Source organism: Montipora foliosa, chromosome 10 (assembly GCF_036669935.1).
Source record: "Montipora foliosa isolate CH-2021 chromosome 10, ASM3666993v2, whole genome shotgun sequence".
Lineage (NCBI taxonomy): Eukaryota > Metazoa > Cnidaria > Anthozoa > Scleractinia > Acroporidae > Montipora > Montipora foliosa.
In genome coordinates, this window is record NC_090878.1 from 6835116 (window position 1) to 6858600 (window position 23485).

The following is a 23485-nucleotide window of genomic DNA, read 5'->3' on the forward strand; positions in this document are numbered from 1 at the left end:
TATGTACCTTTAGGACAAAGAGGAACATTATTACAAATAGCAACACAATAACCGCAGCATGCTCACCTACACTATTACAACACTTACAACGAAAACTACAAGTGCAACTACAATGACTACTAGAGCCACTACACACATTCTAGTATAGTAATTACAGTTACATCTACAAAATAATAAATTTGGACGAGGAAAATTACAATGAAAGTGTTAAATTGACATGATTAACTTGCTTGTTTAATGAGGGTTTTTCTCAACCTATGTGTAAGGCCTCCTTGATTTTTAGTTGAAAAGGCGTGGAGGTGGTGTCAAGGATTGAAAAACAATCCTCTGAGCATAAAGATCTGCATGCTTCTGACCCATTAATGTGCTGAAAGATATGAAATTATTATCGAGTTATCAATTATTATTAAATTCTCAACCTCGGATAATGCAATTCTCGTGCTCTGATTGGTTCACTCAATCTCGGTTATCAGCTCATATACCTTAGTTTGACCATATATGGTAAATGATTGCGCTAAACGTTGCTAAGCTAAATTTTTTTACGCCAGAAATCGAAATAATTTCACTTGGTATAAACCACAAGAAAAACGTTTTTGGGGAAAGTCTGGATCAATTTCGAAGCTTAGAAGTACGCGAAGAGATAAGAAATGTTTTTGTAATGAGCCTGCGTCTGTCTGACCACCAGGTATTACACAACATCGCATCTTCATCAAGTTTTTTCGATTTCGCTAGGATTTTCTCCCTTTTTTCGCTCGTATTTCGTACTTCCAAACTTTTGGAGTTTAAGGAATTTAATAAAACAATTATTCCATTCGTGCTTGTTGGATATGAGAGTGGTTATAGCCAGCTCGGCGCTACGCGCCTCGTTGGCTATTTACCATCTCATATCCAATGCGCACTCATGGAATAATTGTTAATTATTCTTAATTCTTATTAAATTCTTATTAATTATTATAATATTAATTTATTATTATTATTATTAACTATTGCACTAATTATTGGTACAACCTTACTGCCGCAGCTGAGAAAACCACAGCTTTTAATTTAAAGAGACCATCAACTTACGAATAGCACCAGATCATCTCCCAGTAGCAAATGTGATGAAACTGTTTCCATTCTGATTGAGAAGAAATTGAGTCGTTGTATCTTTTAATGGCCTGATGAAATAGAAAAAAAACAATTCATTACACTACACTGTCTTGGGCTCTTAGCCTTTTGTTGAAAACCAGCTTTAAGTACCCATTACTTTGCATCAATTCAATAGGAACAGGCACATTCACACATGCCATACAAACACAGATGTCCTGTAAATCAGTGCAAAAGCAAACCAAGAAGTGTTCACATTTCTGATACAAGTGCAAGCACAGATTGAGCATCATGGCTACTCGGGCCACAAATAAACTATATGCCCTCCAAAAGTCATGAGATTGGAGAGCACACTCAAAATGGACTTACCTCATCTACCTTTCCTTGAACTTGCTTTATTCGTGCATCATAGTACAAAAATATTGCCCCCTAAAAAGAACAACAAATAATAAAAGCTTATAAAGACGGAGTTTTTCTGTTTTAAAAGGTCATGAGGCATATTGCCTTCCTCCAAGTGTTGCAGGTTCGATTACTGAAACTGACATCTGTATATAGTGTTTCACAGATTAAAGGTTATCAATCTAACCTTAACATTACATGAAGAAGAAACTAAAACCTCAACCCAGGAAAATGGAATACAGAATGATTTTCACAATGTGTTCAGCACTGTATATCAGTTTCCTCGATTCCCAATGGAATCAATTAGGCCTGATTCGATCACTAATAGCATAACTACATATAGCACTTCCTTAAATATCATAACAGAATCACAGTGTATGTGAGGGGTGACAAATGGTACCTCCAAAATCTTGGCACTCTCAAACTTTTCATCCAATCTCAAAATATCGGCAGCCTTTGCGAAATGTCTCTAAGTCTTGTTTATATTGCACTTATTTCAGTGTGAAGTCTTGCATGTTTTGGTCTCAGGCTCAGATTCACAAACAAGAGTCTTGGCATCTCGGTGAGTCTCAGGTTTTACCATTTGTCACCCCTTACGTGGGCTGAGTTACGGTGTTTGCTTCTCTACTCTGATGCCAAAGGTTTTTCCTCAATTCCCAGGTTTTTGCTTTCATAAATTTATTTTGCTTGATTAAATAGTCACCCAATTATGATTAGGGCACTTGTTCTAAGCTAAATATGAGACTTCAACGAAGTCATTATTGTCTCTTTAGACTGACAACCGGTTGTTTAGTTGGTTGAGCATCAGACTCTCGTGTGGGGGATTGTGGGGTCACAACCACACATAAACTAACACTGTGTATTAAAAGTAACTGAGGCAAGTGGTTAGATTTTCAAATCTTCTTGCATAACGACTACAAAGTGTAGGCCCTGTCTCACAACTCTTCGTGTTAATCAACACTGTGAGACGTTAAAGAACAACTGTCATAAAACTGAATCAGATGTGATATATGCCGTTTATAAATCCATCATGATCTAGCCTTTTCCTTTACTACAAAAGATTCTGATGCAAGTTCAATAGCTTTGGTATCTTGTCATTGGCAGACTCCGAACATTTGAGATAAATCTTACCAAATTTTATCAAGTCACATATTAAAAACTTTAAGATTATTTTGTAGTACCTTTGGAAATGCTTTCAGTTGCGTCTGAAGAATTTCTTCAGCATAAAATACATCTCCTTCACCATTTCCTATAAAAGTTGCAAGAAAGATCTGACTAACTGAAGGACATGGTAATGTCATAAATATAAACTCTTTGATTCTGTCAGTGGGCATAAAAATATCTAAGTTAGCCATTTTTATGTTAGTAACATAAAAATGGCTAATACTTTGCACAAGGACTAGTGAATGCTTCTTATTAGTTTTCCATTTTTTTAGTTTTTATGTGCTACTGACTGCCAGGGAAGAATCTCTCTCTACATTTTGAAAAACTTTATTTAAAAAGTAAACGTGGAAAAGGTGAAAGGCATAAATTACCCTCTGGGCTGCCAAAAGGGTCAAAGGGTCCAATGGGATGGAGAGGTTTACAGTAAACAAAAAGGACTACCACAATCTTTCCCAAACATGGTCTCTTAAATAAACTCCTTTGTCTTAATTGGTACAGTAGAGGCTATTTTAAAATCAGTACTCACCCAGGTAATAAGTGATGACACTATGGTAGGCGAGGAGCACCATGGCACACATTGGTGACCTGAGATTCTGGCTGCGGCAGCCCTGGTCCAAGTGCTCTAAACCTTTAAACTAGAAAAATTAAAAAAAAAAAATTTCAAAAATTATTGGCAATATTGGCACGAAGTATCGTCCATGATTTCACACCACTCAAGTGATTTCCTTAACATTAATTTTGGTTTCAAAAGTACAATAATATAACAAAGTGGATTTTATCTTCTACATTTTTCTAAGGAATTGGTTCACATAACCATGATTATTCCTCAGTTAGCTGTTGATGACACACATGCAATTGAAGACGCAGTATTATTGGGAGGAAAAAGGCTGGGGATAAAGTGTCATCCAGGACCCGAGTGCTGCCTGCCACTGCGAGGCCAGTAACTGGGGTTAGGCTAGTGTCAGTCAGTGGCATACTGGCTGCGCATGGAGCACAGCTGCCCTGAGCAGCATTGTACCTATGCCAAGCTCCTAGAAGGTTGCGCCAGCAAGGGGAAGTGGATGTGCCACCGTTTCCCACTCAAGCTAGCAAACACTGTACAAGGCGTGAGCATTTAAAATATTATGATGCAACAATTATCCTGTTTATTCCAATACCTTGTCTCCTGAAAAACCAACCCACTCCAGCAACTTGACAATCTTTGCTGGAAGTAAAGATAGCATCTGCAATGCAGATTTAAAATTGGATTTAAAACAAATCAACATGATCAAAGAAAGAAAAATAATTAATTTATATTTAACAATAATTACTAAATATTATAATTCATTAACTTAAATTCTATAGATGATTTGAACTGACCAAATTAAAGCTTCCAATACCAAGGTGGACACCTCCTTCGAAGTCCATTCTTTGTGGTGAGTGCAACAAGGATGATGGTTGGTGAGTAACCATTTCAAAGCAAGTCCTGCAGAGTTTCATATGGCAAGATATGATCAGTTTTGTTATTTGGCAAAAATTGGGTACATTAAAGCTCACTTAAAGGTCATTAGAATAATGTTATCAGAAAATGACAGGCTGAAAATTATGACTTTAACCAAAAATCAGTGAAATTATCCTGTTTCACTTTTGCTTCTTTCTTGTTACTCGACACTGGAGAAAGTCTACCCTCAAAAGAGAGCATTATTTCAATGGTTACTTGACAAGCAGTAGACTGCCATTTGCCACAAACACAAAATTAATACAGATCTTGCTACCATTTAGCACCTGAACAATGTTTGAAGCATTATATACTTAAGCATGAAAATTTAACCACAAGATTAATGGAGGGGGCATAATAGTTTTTTACTGGTTAACCCATCGATTCCTCAGGTGTCCTAAGACACACCCAATTGAAAACTAAAATTGTCAACAATGTCTCACTCCCGGGGGTCGATGGGTTACTCTTGGTGAAAGCATAACCCGTAAGGCTGTTTTAGTGCACGTAAATCAACAATCTGTAACCTGTGACCCACTTTTTACCAGTGTTAGAATTAATTAATCTTGTAGCTGGCTTTCAATCTATTTAAATAAAAAATTACAAAATACAAAACATGGACCCCAAGTCCACGGACCACCTCTGTGGACCTGCGGCATGGATTCCTTCATGGACCCGGTGCATAGTCTACCCCTTTGGACTGCCCATCATTTTAAGAGAGAATGGCTAGTTCACTTCAGTTAAAACGGCCTCTTATGGAATAACTGTTACATGTATCTTGTGTTTGCTTGCTGCTTTCCTTTTTTTTAAATTGAAAACTGATGCACAACATTTACAATGGAAACAGGACTTCAAAAAACACCTGAACCCGTTAAGTTTCCTTGTTGTTTTCTCAATACGTTGTAAAGCACACCATTACAAGTCGCTGTAAACTCGGCCATCGCAAATGAAAAGTTTTAAAATGGTAGCAGTATCGACAAATGCTAGGCTCTCTTCCAGGACATCATGTTTACCTAACTGTTGGTGGAGAAAGCTCTATTAAAAGCATTGTGACTTAATTTAAGTGGTCCATGGACCAGGTGTACAGGGGTATTCCACGTCTTGTATACGTCCTTAGAGTACAGTACAACATTAAATTCAATTTGATGCATTGTGTCACATAACGATAAGTTGTTTATTTACATGTTGTTGTATCTCAACAAATTTGTTTAACCCTTTCGCCCCTAAACCGGCCATACTTAGTATTTTTCTCTGACTAATGCCAGACGATTTTACTCACCAATGGGGAACCCCAAGGAGTCAATAGGTTAATACACACAAGAAATCCCTAACTATTACCATTTAAATGAACAACAACTGCCTCTAAAGATAATAGTTGAATACCACTGACAACAATGATAATTATACACTGAGGAAATTAATTGCATACATGGACTGGACCTACATGTACATGCAATCACCACAGTTTGTGTACACCTCTTTCTATATTACATATTTCACCACTAGTACTCCTACACTAATTTACAATATACAACGCACAAATCATTTTTAACACATTTACTAGAGGCTGCATGTTTATAGTACGTTGAGAAAGTTACACACTCATAACAAATCAAAATAAAATGTTAAAATACGAATATTTTAGAAAAATTTAATGATGATTACTGACTTGTATGTCTGATATGCGCTTCTGATTTTAAGAGCCCCTTTTATAAAACTGACAAGGTTTTCATCCTGTTAAAGAGAATTTGTTTAAGAACAAGGAAAACTTAGTTAAGAAGCACAACAAGCTCTTGCTATCCTTAGAATCGTTAGATATAAAAGATAAAGGTAAAGAAATCCGTGCAGAAATCAGTCCTTGTGTGGAAATGAGCCCACAACAGGAAAGAGAAAAAAAGAGCAATCCAGATAAGAAATTAGCCCTGACTTTTCATATAAGGTCAGCCTAATGCCATACTGAATGAGTTTAAAAAGGCCAGACAGATCCAGGCCAACCGTAGAGAAGACATCATTTTCATGGCTGCAATACTATTATTAATAATTGAACTTGCATGGACAAGTGCAGTGACGGATAAAGTGGCGGCATAGTACTTGTGGATCATGCTGCTCTTGATCAAAATTTCTCCACACTAATGTGCAAAGTTACCCTTAAAGATAGTTGACTCAGCTACACAGCCACCTTAACCTTTCACTGAATTTGTCTGAAGGACCAGATACATTGTAATCTATGAATATTACAGATTGATCTTCAATAACCTGAATAAATGTTAGCATAGCCCTCATAAGGAGGCATTCAGCATAGCAGAGCTCTGCATGCCTTTCCACTGAAATGCAAGAAGGAGAGTACTGAATAAAATAAGTATATAAGTTTATACCAAAATGATAAAATATTATTGTCGACCTGAGAACACAAAATTTGAGAAGGAAGGGAGGGGGTTATGAGAGTGTAGGAGAGGATAAAATAAAAGGGAGTTTGGAAGAATAGGACATTGGGGGCAATGCAAAAGATCAGGTTGGAACAAAGAAAAGAATTGGAGGCAATGGAAGGAAGGTAAATATTACCAAGAAAGTACTAAGAAACATGTAAAAAAATAAATGAGTAAATACCCTCTGTCAGATTTTCAAACGGGCTCCAGATCCAACTTGTAAATGACTGTGTCCATGTTTGTCTTCTTCTGTGTCTAATAAATGATTCAAGTACATGAACTTGGAAATCAAAGGTCTTTATCATCCCCACCCCAACTCTACCGAAAAAATATGAAGGAAAGGTTGGCAGTGTGGCCAAGTGCTTAGGGCGCTTGCCTTGAGCTCCGGAGATCCCGGGTTCAAGACCCGTTCTAATCACTCGTTGAATTTGTTCCTGGTAGTTCCTGATTCAACTTCCCGGCTGCACTTGTAAATAGCCAAATGGTTTGCTCTGGCCAGTTGGGATTCTTAACAGTTGTTGTTGTGTTCTGTCGTTTCATTGATTGTGTTTCATTGGCCCTGAAAGCCCCTATGGGGAGCGGTCAATTAAGTATGTATTGTATTGTAAATGTGAGTGAGGCTGACAGACTTTGCTGAAAACATTTTGAGATACGTGTTGACTCTAGTAACTATTTCACTATCCAATAAATTATAGTAACAAGGCAAGGGAGGTGTATCCTTTGGACAGCTGCCCGCTCTCTTCTCCGATTATTTTGTAAGAGAGCGGGTGGCTGCACACAGGCTAGAAAGTTACAATTGTCTGGCCCTAGTTCAAAAGGTGGATAGTCCTATCTACTGGATACATTATCACTATCCAGCAGCTAAACACTAGCAAAATCGATTGAGTTATCTAGTGGATAGTGATTTATCCAGTGGATAACAATATCCACCCTTAAACAATTGGGGTTTGATGTTACAAAATTAATAAAAGATCTGATCAATCGTCCTTACATGCTCAAAAAAATAGGCAATAATAGACCATTTTAAAGTTCTGTGATCAGTTACCAGGCCTTTGAATAAGAGCGAGGCTGGAGTTGACCTTGTCTTGATACAAACCTCATTGCTTTTCTTATATAAATAGGAACTTGTTAGTATTACTGCAACAACAACATGAGTTACATAAGAAAAGCAATGAAGGTTGTACCAAAGCAACGTCGACTCCAGCCTCGCTTTTATTCAAAGGCCAGCATGATAACTGAGCACAGAACTGTAAAATAGTCTATTAACATTCTGAAAGAGATTTTGCAAGTAGCAAACAACTGTTTTGCTATATACATTTATATTAATAAATCACCTTTCACAAACATCCAATGCCATTTTATTGCTCTTGTTTGCTTGCTGAATTAATTGCTATAAGGGAATCAACAATAGTTTTAACATGCTTGCAAGCCCAATACTTTCCTCTAACTTGTTTTAAAGGCAGGATTCTTTAATAATTTATAGATCACAGGTTCCTGTTTATCAACACTGAAACAACTATGAACACAAACGGGTGTTTTAAAACCATAAGCCTAAACACTGTACTTAACGAATAAATATAGGCTAAAATTAGAAAAACTAGAGATTTTACAGTACTTGTTGCCTACTTCAAATAAACTTTATAATTAACTTTATTTTAACTTTTTTTGTACATTCTATTCTATTTTATTATTTTGAAGACAGTGTTTTCAAGGAATAATGATTTGCATTTATTTAGTAAAGGTAGTGTTTGATTCAGTAATAGTGGAGCAGAGTTAACGTAGTGCAAGGTGAGAGGAATCGCTATTCATTAATATCTCTACAGTTTCCATTCCCAAACATTGACTCATATTTAATGGGTGAAATTTGTTGATTCCTCCCTCTGCTCTGAGAGGCTTTTTTATGGATAATCTGGTCTTCCTCTTTCGTCAAAAACCAACTCCTGATTTACTTTTAATTAATAATCATCTTTACTTTGCATTTTGATTTGACTTCTAATCACCTCAACTAGTATTGTTGAGTACTAGCTTACAAGTGATGACTACACAAGCTGGAGACTTTCAAAAAAAGATTATTTTAAAAACATGTGACCTTCAAAAGAAAACTGCAGGGATATGGTGGGCATCACTAAACCACAAAACAGCGAAACACCAAAAAGAAAAACTAAAACACCATGTATGACCCCACCATACATTGAATACTAACCGACAAAGGTTGGATTTGAGATTAAATAAAATAATTGTGTTAGGCCTAAAACGTTGTTGCTCCTAATTCATTGAGATTAAGATTAAGATTCAGGTTGACTGAGATTAGGGGCAAAAACCTTTTAGGTCTAATTAGGCCTAAAATGATGTTTAATCTCAAATTCAACCTTTGTCAGTTAGTATTGGGTTAGGGTTAGGGTTAGGGTTAGGGTTAGGGTTAGGGTTAGGGTTAGGGTTAGGGTTAGGGTTAGGGTTTTGGTGTTTTGGTGCTTTGTTTCACTGTTTTGTTGTTTAGTAATGTCCGGATATGGTCTACTTCTCAAGTCTAAAACCTAAGCAGAGATACATACAGGTTCAAATGTCATCATTGCTTGAAGATACATGATAGTGCTGTATCCTAATGCATGGTACATGCTTTCATTTACCCTTTAACAAGAACAACCAATAATAAAAAATAAAACCCAGGCTCATAAAAAACATTAAAGGAGAATGTCATAAATTATTAAAGTGATTGGCACTGCCACCATATTCTAAGTCTTCATTGGAAAATTGCAGTGAACCTGTCACTTTCGATATAGTAAACTAAAAGTACCCCCGGATACTTGGTGCAGCAATTCCAATCACCAGCACTTCTTTGCAACCTTAAGAAAAGCACTGTTAATTTAATTCTTACTGATTCTGGAGTTCCATTTAAAGGCTTAATTAAATGTGCAAATGAAATTGGTATTTATAAATGGTGTAAGAACAAAGTTCAATACTTGCAGACCTTATTTAAACTTAAATTAATCCTAATATTTTAAAACAATGTCTCTCATATAGTCACAACCAAATCTAATGAGAAAATTGACAAAGAAACAAGATCAATGAATTAATACTGATGGCTCCAGAATGGCATTTTAAAACCCGTAAATAACAATGGTAATTAGTTTGTGTTAATGATCAGGTTTGCAGACATGTCATGACCTGCACTGCAAATGATTACCACACCATCATCATTCCTGGGCCCGGTTGTTCAAAAGTCGATTAACCCTCATCCCAGATTAAAAATTAACCAAGGACTTTATTTATCTACTCCTAAATGCTGTTCAACGCTGATATTCGGCAAAACTTTACATTAGAAGAAGAAGTCAACATTGAAAAACAAAAATAAGCAAAAGAAACTTTCACCAAAAAGTTGAAAACATGAAACAAAAGTTTAGCCTAATTATCCTGTTAAGTTAATCGGCTTTCGAACAAGCAGACCATGAAAGGATAATTTCTTCAATGTATGATCACCTGCTACTTCAATTCATGGCCTAAACTGCAGAATACCAGGCCAATTCTTTGCAGATGTCATGTATTGTCATATGCCTTGTTCTTCAAATGATGCCACTAGAAGAACACAATAATTGGCCATTCCCAAGTTCATGTCTGCCTTCTCTTCACAGCGAGTCTAAGTGCAAAGTTTTTCTCATGAAAATTAGATTTCATTCACATGTAAAGTAGAACTAATTACCATCACAAAAACTTTGCACTTAGACTCGCTTTGAAGAGGAGGCAGACATGAACTCGGAAATGGCCTATTATTATAGTGGATGGATAATTTCTGCAGTTACTCACATCCGATGACCTTTAATTTACAAATCAGTGGATCCATGGTGTAGTACTAAATCTTACCAAGGTTCAAGTTTTGCTTGTGCTTGAAGAAATTTATTTGACAAGCAAAGGTTGAGCGCAATATTTGTCATCCTAATGGCATCAGCTAGAACACTTTCATCTACAGCACCAGGGCTACAAGAAGATTCAAGCAATAAGTTTAATAATTATTACAAAAGATAAATCAGGAATAGCTAGGAGACATGGTTTTGTTTTAGTTTAAATTTTGGAGCCTAAATCTAAACTTTGAGGCTAATATGAAAAGCAGGCAAATTTAGGAAAAGGGCCTGGTAGAATGGGCATGACTATTTACCCACACTGAAGACCAACTGTGATACATACCTATCAATAAAGAAAATAATGATACTGCACCTTAACCTAAGGTTATAATTTAATTACAAACCAAAATAGATGTTTATTTTCATTTTGTAAGTCGAGCGCAATGCTACAGTTGCAAATTAAGAATTTTTGCAAACAGCAGATGTCGTATTTGGCCTACTAGCTTCTCAAGCATATAATACATCGACAGCAACAATCTCACAAATGACATTTAATCATCACTTCTGCAGTCTCATTTTATCATAATCTTACATATTTCTTACCGATGCTTGCGATCATCTTTCGATTCCGGTTCGTCCATATTAAGGCTAAATTGATAGCCACATTTCTCAAGTAAAGAAGGAAGCTCTGAACAGGATAAAAAGAAGCAAACAGAGAGAAAAATATGCACAAATTTTCACCTGTTTTGTTTATTACGGTAGTTGTCGTCTCGTTCCAGTGATATGCTTGGGATCCTAAGCTGTCCCCACTGGGGATGACTGAGATAGGAGGTGTAGTTTGCGTCATTTTGGTCACAACAGCGGCCAACAAAGAAACAACACAGAGAAAAAAGGTTTTGCGGTGGAAATGAAAAACATTCGCCGCTTCCTGTGAGCCTACACGCTTAAATGGAAAAACCAGATATTGCTCTATTCATGCTTTCGGGTTTAGTGTGTTGTGTTGAGAAGGAGAATGGATTTTGACTGAGGCAGCAGCTTCCTCAAGGTGGACCGATACCTTTGACAACGGAGAAACATGTCTTCATTAGAGAGCAACAAAATCATGGTGTTTCGCCCCAGTTATGAGGAGTTTAAAAACTTTTCTGCTTATATTCGTAAGATGGAAGAAATGGGGGCTCATCGGGCAGGCGTCGCTAAGGTTCGCTTTGTTTCATAATGGCTTGAATTTTCACTAGCAGTTTGCTCTGAAGTTTGCACTGTCTTTTTAGGTTGCACGTGGTGTATGGTTTTGTGAGCGTGGTGCTCGACTTTTAAATGGCATTTTCTTTTCTTTAAATTTTCTTTTAGGTCATACCTCCCAAGGACTGGATCCCGAGAAAAAGTTATGAAGGCATAGATATAACAATCCCAGCACCAATACTACAAGTTATTACGGGAACACAAGGTTTGTGTGCAAACATTAACAGGATGAAAATGTTTAAAGCTCAAAACTGAAGACTTTTTCAAAGAGCCAAACTATGTAGTCGAATAAAACAGAGGAGCAAGCGAAAAGTTGGTTGAATGTTCATCTGCATATGCCAACGCGGTGCACGTTTTTATTTCATGACAGATTTTTGTCATGGTTGAAAGCAGAAAGCGAAATTTGGCAGAAATTGCTACACGAGATGAAACCTCTCTTGATATTGGGAAGAATTTACTTTTTCCTAAAACGACAGTGATATGAGAAGTTATAAGGTTTTGTAAACTTATCGTGCTCACTCAAGCGTTTTCAAAACAAAAACAAAAGGGTAAACTTAAGTCTTATTTACCATTCTTTGTCAAGCTTCTGTTGTTTTCAGCTTGTTTGGCGTGAAGAATCTTGGTTTTGTTGTGTTATTTGTCATTTGGAAAGCATGTAGTGGTTTTATACAAGACACGTACTGCACAAACATGGACACAATAAGCTTTGATACAAAACACGTTTAATTAATTTTCCTTTCAAACTGTGTATGGTGGGAGAATTTCCGTTTGATCTTGTGGTTATTATTTGTAACTCGTGCAAACACTGATTGTCTGACCAAAAAACTGTTTCTGTTGGGAAAAGAACTTTACTAAAATCGGCAAATGCTCTGGAAAGATTGTATTTGACGAAAAAGAGGTTCACCTTTCATGAAATCTGTTGACATAAATAAGGAATTTGAACAAAAATTGAACAAATTTTGACCTGCGTGGGTGATGCGGTTCAAACACACCTTTTCCGGTTATTAACAGCCGAGACAAGTGACTGAAAGTTGCTTCAAGTGAGACTGATAAATTTATTACCCCCTTTTTTACAAGCTAAGGATGCTTACTTTTTTCAATGCCTGTTAACTGAATTGCCCAACTTATTTTGTTTCTCTCTTGTCAAGTAGCAGTTAGACAAGCTTCTGAGAAATTTTACAGTGTATCACTTTTCAATTGTTAATTCCAACACAATCTTGGCAAAAAAATCTCACCAGTGTACGCCTATTATTATTTAACAAGGATTCTTGTGAAAAAGACTTTTAATAATTAAGATATTAAATTTTATTTAGAAAGAAAAGACTTAAGTTTTATGTAACAAAAACTTTATTGTTAGAAGACCCCCTAGCTGTCAGTTTAGGATTCTTTCAAAGGTGTTAACAGTGAATTTCCTCCAACAGGTCAAGGCCATAAGTTTTATATTACTCTGATTTAATTTAAATCACAAAATCCTTATCCCTGTAAAGTATTCAAGGAACTGTGACAGGAAAAAATCTTCATTCCTTCTATTCTTGGAATCTGTTGTAAATAGACTAAAATTTAATGTAGTAATTGGAAGAAGCCTTACGCAATAATATTTAGGTGAATGTCTTACACCAGCAAATTTTCTGAGTGGATCTGAGACAAAAGCTTGATTTGTGTAGCAAGGTTCAGTTTCCCTGCTGTGTGTAAAGAGACTAACAACAGAGAGTGTTATGTGCTTTGTCTATTTTTCTTGCTAGTAATATACGGTTAGGTTGCACTATAAGCTGCAGAAGGATCTAGTCTGACATCTCAGATTTGGCTTTTAAATCAATTTTAACAGATGATTTATGTGATTAGAACGGATTTGAACTTCATTATTAGGTTTATTAAATGAGGAATACAGGTAAATACATCCTTGACCCTACCCTGGGTGCAAGAGGTTCTATTTTTCTATCAGGAGGAGCAAGCGGTTAAAACGTTTTAACCACGCGCTCCTCGCGAAAGAAAAATAGAACCTCTGGCACCCAGGGTACCGTTACCCTTGTTCAACCACTGTATTCAGTCAGTCTTTTCCTGTCCAATTTTAAGTGACTTTTGAGTCACTTTTATTGATTAAGATGTCAACCAAAAGGAAAAGCGGCAAAGACAATGAAATTTTACATCTAAATAGCTTTGAAATAATCATATTTCAAATTTGTCTCTTAATTATTTGTCATAACCTTCTGGCTAATGACATCTTTCATTTATTTTGTACTGTACTGTTTGTAAGAAAATGTTATACCCAAATTATCAATTTGAGCCATTAAACAGTTTGAAGAAGAAAAAGACCTTTATTTACACACGATGATGATTAAAGCTAGTGCGTGACTATTGTCTGCGATCAAATTATGTGAGTCACATAACACCTTCTGCCTCTGTGATAGTATGCTCAACCTGACGTGAGGGTTTCTGTCTGGATACTCCTGTTTTCCTCCCTCCTCAAAAATAATTATTGACTCAAAGTGTATTACATTGAGCTGTGGTGCTCATTGTTCCAACATCAAACATGGACCATACAGTGGATGACAGGGGCGCCTTTTGTATGCTTTCAGCCCAATGTCGTGAACTGCTTATTGGCTTGGTCCATTGTTTATGTTATATTACTGCGTTGCACAGATAATGCAGACAACAATTGGGTGATTTTTCAGATCCAATTTGGTTGGCACTAGAACTATTAATATGCATCTATGGCTAAGCGCATGCATGACCTCTTACATTTTTGTGTCTCTCTTAGGACTTTATCAGCTGTTTAATGTTCAAAAGAAAGCTATGTCTCTTAGTGAATTCAAGAAGCTGGCCAGCAGTGAAAAGTAGGTAGAAAATTAATGTAAGGCTAAGGACTTGATTTTTAAGCCCTGTTGTATCTGTTTTTCCTATAAGTGAAGGAATTTATCTTATTGAGGAATAAACATTATTAATTTGAGGTCTAGGGACAACTTTTCAAAAGTATTGTTGAAATTTTTGGGCCATAAATAGAGCGTTTTCACTCACGTGACCAGCAGCCATATAGGATTACTGAATCAAAGGAAAGTATCTGCATAACAATAGTCTAAGAGTTCATTTCCCGGAGGATTAGTTTGGTACACCATCACGCACGCGTGGCCGCCATTCCTTTGTTTAGGAAACATGGCTGCCATGACGTCACATGAAAAAGCTCTATAGCAACAGTAGTACAATAATATATATTTAAAGGGACCATATGTAGAGGTTGTTAACTCATTGACTCCTGACCCCCACCCCATTAAGGAGTAAAATCGTCTGGCATAAGACTGAGTAAAATCTATTAAGTCTCATTCCTATAGCCTAGTCTAATGGAACACTTCTTTTTACTAGTAAAGATACATTTGGAATTGTGTCACCTGAAATCAGCCTGAAAAAAAGTTTTAATTTAAGGCTTTTGAGAAGTAGCAGATATTGCTTTCTTTTTGAGATTTCATCTGTCAAGTATCTATATATACTTACAGGGAAAGTTTTGTTTCTTTATTGTTTAGACACAAGCCTCCCACTGGGGATCCTGACGAGATTGAAAGAAAATACTGGAAAAATGCAACATTCAACAATCCAGTGTATGCTGCAGATATCCCAGGCACCATCTATGATGAGGATGTGGAGGAATGGAACATAGGAAAACTAGGAACAATTCTTGACCTGATAGAAGATGAGTACGGAGTGCATATTGAAGGTGTCAACACACCTTATCTTTACTTTGGTATGTGGAAAGCCACTTTTGCATGGCATACAGAAGACATGGATTTATACAGCATCAACTATTTGCATTTTGGAGCTCCTAAAACATGGTAAAGGGAATCATGGTCACAGTATTCTGAGTTTCTACAACCTTAAATTTATGTAATATTAAATATTATAAACTTATTGCTTACCGCGGTTTTCAATTGAGTGTCAAAAGTAATTAGCGAATAATTATTGCTTTGGTTTTGCATCACTTCAGTGATTGGTTCAAAGTTCTCGCACCCCTTTTTCAACCAATCAGTAGGGAAACCAAAACCAATTGTGGCTCGCGCTTGCACATTTTCCCGCGCTTTGTGTCGGCTACATGTAATTACTTTGAGTTTTGATTGGTTGACTGGATTGTCTCCGTCCTTATTGGTCAAAGTAATTACTTTGGTTTTGGTTTTACGACACTCGATTGAAACTTGCTCTATGGAACAAAAGTCTATTCTGAATGCAAAAACACATACAACTACAAAGGAAAAGGTCTCTACTTTCAAAAGTTTTCTTTGCATATACAGTTCTTGCAAAGAAATAAAATTATAATTAATTTTTGAAAGGTTTTGTGCATTATAACCACACTTGTTCAGGGTTCTTGCTAAGTTTTTGCACAGGAGGTAAAAAACCAAAAATAGCAGGTAAAAATTACCTGCCCCTGCACAGGCTAGCGAGCTCAAGTGTTAACTTGACGTTCGTATCGCGGCTGATAAGTTAATTTAATACTCAGCAAAAAGAAAGTAGGTTTTGCTATTTCATTGATTTCACTCACCACCGCTTTCTGACGCTTTGGTTGAAAACCAAATTCCAAGAGACCTTTCTGTCACTTTCCATTGATGATGACATCTCAATGAAGTATAGCAAAAGAGCTTCAGGTACTCACTGGATCACTCAATCAATGGCCTGTTAAATTTCTGGCTTTATGTGGGTGACTGAATTGGTGTACGAATGTATGGAATTATGAAGCGCACGTTTTTGAACATTAAAATAGAATTTTCGGTCCTTTGTTTCTGACGGCAAGTCCTATATATTGAGGTCACCCATCCAAATGCTAAACCCGCCTGACAGGGCTTAACTTCAGTGAACTTTTGTCTTACAAAGCTGTCAGAGGCTCAGAGTGCACGCTCAAACTTGTGGTGAAAAGGAAGTTGTAAGGGAACTTGAAAATGATCAACATGTCAGCCTCAAAGCCAATGTTTCGCAATTCTTTTTTATTTTCCTCAATCTTTCTGGGATTTAGTATTTTACAAGTAACCACATGTCTTCTCAGGGGGCTATTTACCTAAGACACCTACCATGGCACTATAATGATATACGGCACCAAAACAATATCGTACTACATAACAACGTCTGCTATTAGAGCTACATATTACGCAAAGATAACTTGAATGTCCTGGAAGACAAAACGCAGCTCAGTTGACACGATACAGCGCTGTGTTACTGCACTGCCACATGTACGTATTGCGTACCTATTTTTATCATTAATAGCTTTAAAATCTTGTCCTCAAATGTTAGGTATGCAGTCCCTCCAGAGCATGGCCAGCGTTTGGAAAGGCTAGCCTCTGGTGAGTATTAATTGCACCATTCACACCACCTGCTTGGCCCAATCAATTGTAGGTTCAAACCAATGCAAAATTCAGACATGTATCATGTATTACTTCAACGTTGTAATTTATGGCATTGGCCATCTTTCAATTAAGGATGTAGCAGACAGTAAACTATCTGTAAGTAATCACATGCAGCAGATGTTCACAGACCCTGTTGGATAAAAGACAATTGCACACAGTTCCCAAAGATTAAGGGATATTGTCCTTGATGTTATCCAATCATAAAGTCTGTGTGATAAAACTCAAACAAGAGGACCTTGTCTTGAAGAGAGGAACATCTGTCTTGATACATATCCTTAATTACTATGCAAAGTGTCCATTCAAAGGTCTTTCTTCAAAGGACCGTCCATCAGTGGCTCAATCAGTTGGTTGAGCACCAGGCTGACATGCGAGAGGTTGGGAGTGCAACTCAAGCCGGACCAACACTCAGGGTCTTTAAATAAGTGAGGAGAAAGTGCTGCCTTTGTAATTACATCTGCAAATGGTTAGACTTTCAAGTCTTCTTGGATAAGGACAATAAACTGTAGGTCTTGTTTTACAACCCTTGAATGTTGATAACCCTGTGGAACGTAAAAGAACCCACAAACTTGTCGCAAAGGTTAGTGCACGGAGTTCCCAGTGTAGTGGTCTGTCCTCTGTGGTGTATCATGGTTAAGATCTAGTAAATGGTCAGAGATACAAGCTACATATGCATCAAGCTGCTCTAAAATCTGAGGGTAAATAAAGATATGATGATGATGAAAGGTTTACATGTGTTTTTTAGGGGAAACAAGTGAAAAAGAGGGAGCACTTTTCAAAATTCTGGGATTTTCAACTTCCAAGAGTTTTTTCTCGAAACGAACCTTTAGCCCTTTTTATCATATACTTTAGTGAAGGGTTTTGGACTTCTGAGAACACTTCAGTCACATAATTTTTCCTAGGGACAAGGGTAATCAGTTTTTCAAAAGAAGACCATGCTGTAAAATCAAGCTTTTTTGTCTGTTTTTATGCAGGTTTCTTTCCTGGAAGTTTTCAAAGCTGTTCCCAATTCCTTCGGCACAAAATGACAGTCATTTCTCCTCAAGTACTTCGAAAGTTTTCAATCCCCTATGACAAGGTATGAGTATATTTTAAAAATGCAGGGACGTTTCAACTGTTCTCTATAGTGTTTGTAAGTTATATTGTAATGATTGTAATTAAATCATATTGTTTTGTGTATTTGTTACGTTTTGTATTTGTTTCTTGAGCTTTTAGTGCCAAGTCTTGATGTTTCATTTGAAATTCATAAATCATTGTTAGACAAGGTCTTTTTCAGTGTCAGTGGTAACTTATATTATTGATTGTTGTCTTTGTTCATTTGCAGATCACACAAGAAGCTGGACAATTCATGATCACATTTCCTTACGGTTACCACTGTGGCTTTAATAATGGCTTTAATTGCGCTGAGTCAACTAACTTTGCCTCTGAAAGGTGGATTGATTATGGGAAGAAAGCCCAAGTGGTGAGAAGTTCATCTTCTGCTTCAATTTACTGAACTTGTCATTGCTTGAGTTTTAGTACACTGTTATTTATTCGTGGATTGTGTGCCCGGGCTTGTGTGTTAATTCATTATTGACTAATTTCAGTGTATGTGCAAGAAAGATACCGTGAAGATCTGCATGGATATGTTTGTAAAGACATATCAAGTGAGTATATTTGTGCTGAGATTAACTCTAACAGAGCCCTAACTAACAAAATGTATGCTGAGTTTTGTGACTGTTAGATTGAAATGCTTCAATCACTGTTCACTGTCTTCACAGAAAATGATAACTAGGCTTAACTGACAGTCAACCAATAACATCACAACTTAGTCCACCAATCACATCAATGACCAGAGTGTTTATTCTATCTACTTATGTTACACAAATCACTTGACTCTGGAGATGACTTCCACTGATGTTGTGGAAACGCAGTCATTGGCATCCTAAACAATCCATCTCAGGGTTACGCTCATCCGGGTGATTGTACTTCGCTTAACTTATGAGTTATTAACTGCTGATTTTCAGCCAGATCAATGGGAAGAATACCAGAGAACCAAACAAAAGGACAGCAGTGATAGTGAAGAGGAAGAAGATCAGGAAAAGAATGACAGTGACAAAAAGAAGACGGGCCAAGATCAAATAAATAGTAGCATAAAAGTCTCCAAACTGACAATTGACTTAGATGAGGACATTCCACTCTCCAAAGTAAAAGAAATATTAGCAAGGTATTTAGTAAAAAATACAAGCAAGAAAATATACAATATGTATGTGCACTGGTGGTTCAGTTGGTTGAGCACTGGGCTGCCATGCAGGAGGTCGTGAGTTTGACTCCGGCCGGACCAACACTCAGGGTCTTTAAATAACTGAGGAGAAAGTGCTGCCTTTGTAATTACATCTGCAAATGGTTAGACTTTCAAGTCTTCTCGGATAAGGACTATAAACCGTAGGCCTCGTCTCACAAATAATTATCTTCCATGTTTATAAGTTCTCTTTGGGACGTTAAAGAACCCACACACTATTCGAGAAGAGTAGGGGATGAAGTTCCCAGTGTTGTGGCTGTCCTCTGTGAGTGTATGGGTGTGTGGGTATAGCAGGTCCACATCAGCTGAATAGCTGCCAAAACTTCAACTTGCTCAAACAAACAAACGTACAATAGGTTTAACATTTCCAGTCGGTGGGAAGTAAATCAGATGGCTGTTAACTATCCCAGTCATGACATTTAAAGCCGAGAAGGTTTAATGCCAGATAGAGATTAGAGCAGAACACACACGATATTTTTTTTTTTGGGGGGGGGGGGAGGGGGGGGGAGGAAATAGTTCTCTTTCAGAATCAAATTACACAATTGCTTGAAATTTCGCAACCTGATTGGCTAATTTGCCGTTGTCGATAAGAGTCTAGACAACGCTGCTCATGTCATGCTCGGGTCAACTTGTCACGCAATGCAATTGCCAATCAGGAACTCTCATTTTGGAAAATAAACCAAACTGCGCCTCGTGAGTTGACAACCTGTTGACCACCATGACTGTGATGACGAATATCGTTGTCGATATAAGAGTACAGTCAACGCTGAACCACTTTCGATTTGTATTAGTTTTAAAACGGACAAAATTTCCGAATCTTCATGATATCTTTGTCAAGGAATGATTCCAAGCCGTGTTTGTTTCAAGCTCACTTTTGATTTTCAAAGGCAGATATTTTTCTAATCATGTTAATATCAACAAAATCAGATAAAAAATTTGTTTGTTCATTTATATTTATAAATAACAGGGAGTCGTTAAAGCACCGAAAGGCCTCTGCGAGTAAGAGACAGCCATTAGTTTCGAAGTCCTTTACAGTTCCCAGCAGTGCAGGGCGACGAAAGAAAATGGAAATGAAGAAAAACAAAGGTTTTTTTATTTCAATATTGTGCTGAATGTTACAGTTTTCACAGCCTGCATCAGGCATTCTTTTTGTTAGACAGGGCGAGAAAAGTTCGGCGCCCGCTCTAAAGAAAAGAACGCCTGGGGCCGGTTGCTCGAAGCCTGGTTAGCGCTAACCGTTGGTTAAAAGGTGTCAAAACCTATAGGTTTTCATGGTATTTAACGCTGGTTAGCGCTATTAAACCCGGGCCTGGTCGCTGGTTATATTTTCATATTAATATATTTTATGTTACCTGCTGGAGAGTAACTAGAGCCGTAACATTGATTGGATGAAGTGTCAAGCCAATGGGCCATTTCCGAGTTGCTGTTTGTCTCGGTTTCGAAGCGAGTCCTGGTGCTCAACTATTGAAAGGGAAATGAGTTTGATTTGCATAAGAATACGCAATTCATTTGCATTTGAATGGTTGTGCATCAGGACTCGGTTTGAAACTGAGACATGCAGCAACTCGGAAATGGGCTATTACAAGTAGATTCTACCAGCATAATTATTGACTATTTTTAATCAGTATTTGTTTTTACGTTATAGGCCGTAAACATGTTCTTAAGAGCAGTGCTTCAAACAAAATTCTCGCAAGTTCACTCCAGGGCCTTTGGCAGAATCAGCTTCCCAATTTTGAGCTGGAGCAGGTTTTTAATCTGGTTTCCTCGCAGCTCGAGCCTCATTGTTCAATCTGCAGCTTTTTTTCCTCATCCGAGGTTTGTAGATCTTTGCCCGGGTGTTCAAAAGCCGATTAACGCTAATCCCAGATTAAAAATTAACCAAGGAATTTATTTCTCTACTCCCAAATGCTGTTCAACGCTGATATTTAGCAGAACTTTACATTAGAAGAAGTCAATCTTGAAAAAACAAAAATAAGCAAAAGAAACTTTTGTCAAAAAGTTGAAAACATGAAACAAAAGTTTACGCTAATTCTTAATTAAGTTAATCGGCTTTCGAACAACCGGGTCCTTGTTTACAGCGTTGCTTTGGAATCATGACCCGCCCGCCATTCCCAAAACATTTCAAAGAATTGTGGCTACGTGGCTACTCTGTTACGCGCAAACTGTGGCTAACGCGACTACGTGTACAATGGCAAAAAACCTCAAAAAAGGTGAGGCATCCCATAGTGATGATCGTCGAGTAGCCAAGTATTCGCGTAGCCACGTAGCCACAGTTGACACATTTGATTAACAGCGTACTCGCTCAGTCACGCACTCATTTAAGGAGTTTATCTTCGCTCACACTCCACGTCGGTAATGGTAGTGAATCCGATCCTGTTAACGAGTTGGCCAGCGCATTGGCTGCCTTACTCTTTCGATATAGCCAGCTCGCGCGATATCATTCATTCCTGCGGTATACTCAGTTTGACAAAGTTCAGTCCATGTTTTTCGTCTGCTAGAGTGGTTTTTATTGTTGGTAACCAATTCAGCGATGAAAAGTTCTTCGCTATGCCATACTTGTCGAAAGGAAACAAACAACATTTAAACATCTTTTGAATGGTTAGTCTTATTGCTTCCGGGTTCTTTGATATGCAGAGGTCACAGGACGTTTCCATCCAATTGCAATTTCAGACATTTCCTGGTAAACCAATTTAGCATGTTTCCTAATACGGTCTCATTCGAGTCCCAAACGTAAAACAGTTGGATCATGTTTACTGTAGGTAGTGTCGACCGCGATATCGGTCGAAGATAGTTTTCAAATCCAAATTAAATTTGGTAGATGTCATTTCATGGTAAATATACTGTGCATTTCAGGCATCATCCGAGAGTGATCTTCTCTCTCATCTACGACAAAATCTTCACCGATCTCTGAGGAGTCTTACTGAAGACACCGTTGTTGCATCATCTTCCGTACAGTCTGTACCAAGAGTGCCTGAGATCTGCTTCATGTCAGATGACTCCTCCCCCGAGACTTTGAGCTCTTGGCTGGATCAGAAGCTTACTACCGATACCAAGAGTCCTCTACTGAGATGCGATCTGTGTCAACTGCTCGTTCATGCAAGTAAGGCTCGGGTGGATTATCAGAGTTTCAAGTTTGTTTCACTGGAATTGTCATATAAGATATTCATCATTTATCACTAGGAAAATAACTTGGATTAACAAAGAGTTTTGTATTTAGAGCCATTATTTCCCAAGTAGGAGGTGTCGTAAATTGAGTACCAAAGACGTTCAAATGACCAGGGTACCACCTGAGTTGCCCGTCGAGGTATGGCGATTTTTGCTGGCAGACCCCGCCATTAATGATAAGAGTGGAATAGTGGTTTGGGTTCTCCCTATCTCAAGTCCGGCACGTCCCTTAAACACCCGCAACGCTGCCTCCAAACCTAACCTGGTTAAGAACATGGTTTATAGGGTTCAAGTATATGTTCCTTTTTTTGGCCTTCTGTAGCGATCATTTCCTTTGTTCTCAAACGGTAGGTTGTTATGGAGTGAGTGATGTATCGGCTGATGGTCATTGGAAATGTCAAAGGTGCTCACAGGAAGATGCAAAGGATGTTGAAATCAGTGTAAGTAGAGAGCTGCATGTCGCTTGCAACTGGATCTTTGCACGCCAATAGAAGACGAGCCTTGTGCGCAAATCGCGAGATGACACCTCCGAGTTCCCTCCTTCCACCTGGGAAGTTTCACGGTTTTACATTTCTTTTACCATTATTTATCCTACTCACCAAATCAACAAAAAATGAGCGAAATAAAGACGTTCTTACTCAATCTCAGCCTGAGTATGTTCTTAGTGTGTTTTTAAAATTTTGGTAAATCTTATAAAAGAGGTTATTTTAAAGAGAGCATAAGCGTGAAAGAAGTGGAAATGAAAATATTATTTTCTGAAAAGCTGTTTGCGGACTTGAAATTTTACTGTACGAAGGTGATTTGACTTGTGATGACTTGCCAGCGTCCTGATTGCTTCTTCAAAGCGCGTCACCTTATTGTAACATGCGCGCTCTAACGACATTCAATCACGCTTCAGGTAAATTGTAGGACGAGAAAAGAGTAGATACATTGTGTGCCTTTTAAAATTATTAACGCTATGCTTATTTGGTATTTCAGTTTTGTTCACTGTGTAGAATCGGTGGAGGAGCACTGAAAAGAACCACAGACAACAGGTGCGA

At 37.6% G+C, this 23485-nt stretch overlaps 2 protein-coding genes across 5 annotated transcripts in view; one reads left to right on the forward strand and one right to left on the reverse strand.

The window, feature by feature from the left end:
* LOC137973517 (tetratricopeptide repeat protein 39B-like) overlaps positions 1-12329 on the reverse strand; it is an 18938-nt gene extending 6609 nt beyond the window's left edge. The window contains exons 1-15 of one of the 3 annotated variants that reach the window (XM_068820346.1): positions 12194-12329; positions 10989-11073; positions 10408-10521; positions 9102-9177; positions 7884-7939; positions 6731-6804; positions 6380-6447; positions 5793-5857; positions 4009-4114; positions 3807-3872; positions 3176-3284; positions 2667-2734; positions 1456-1515; positions 1066-1157; positions 1-7 (exon numbers count right to left, since the gene is read on the reverse strand). The exon at positions 1-7 is cut by the window's left edge and continues 63 nt beyond it. In XM_068820346.1, coding sequence (XP_068676447.1) covers positions 1-7; positions 1066-1157; positions 1456-1515; positions 2667-2734; positions 3176-3284; positions 3807-3872; positions 4009-4114; positions 5793-5857; positions 6380-6447; positions 6731-6804; positions 7884-7939; positions 9102-9177; positions 10408-10521; positions 10989-11026 — 999 coding nt within the window. In that variant the 5' untranslated portion in view covers positions 11027-11073; positions 12194-12329. Of the gene's footprint in view, positions 8-1065; positions 1158-1455; positions 1516-2666; positions 2735-3175; positions 3285-3806; positions 3873-4008; positions 4115-5792; positions 5858-6379; positions 6448-6730; positions 6805-7883; positions 7940-9101; positions 9178-10407; positions 10522-10988; positions 11179-12193 lie in introns of those variants that run through there. The other 2 variants (XM_068820349.1, XM_068820348.1) reach the window with 2 other exon arrangements.
* LOC137973516 (lysine-specific demethylase 4A-like) overlaps positions 11224-23485 on the forward strand; it is an 18730-nt gene continuing 6468 nt past the window's right edge. The window contains exons 1-14 of one of the 2 annotated variants that reach the window (XM_068820344.1): positions 11224-11583; positions 11733-11829; positions 14383-14458; positions 15140-15445; positions 16890-16939; positions 17974-18077; positions 18324-18461; positions 18586-18645; positions 19006-19205; positions 20248-20366; positions 20926-21095; positions 22134-22380; positions 22797-22885; positions 23424-23479. In XM_068820344.1, coding sequence (XP_068676445.1) covers positions 11461-11583; positions 11733-11829; positions 14383-14458; positions 15140-15445; positions 16890-16939; positions 17974-18077; positions 18324-18461; positions 18586-18645; positions 19006-19205; positions 20248-20366; positions 20926-21095; positions 22134-22380; positions 22797-22885; positions 23424-23479 — 1835 coding nt within the window. In that variant the 5' untranslated portion in view covers positions 11224-11460. Of the gene's footprint in view, positions 11584-11732; positions 11830-14033; positions 14285-14382; positions 14459-15139; positions 15446-16889; positions 16940-17973; positions 18078-18323; positions 18462-18585; positions 18646-19005; positions 19206-20247; positions 20367-20925; positions 21096-22133; positions 22381-22796; positions 22886-23423; positions 23480-23485 lie in introns of those variants that run through there. The other variant, XM_068820345.1, reaches the window with a different exon arrangement.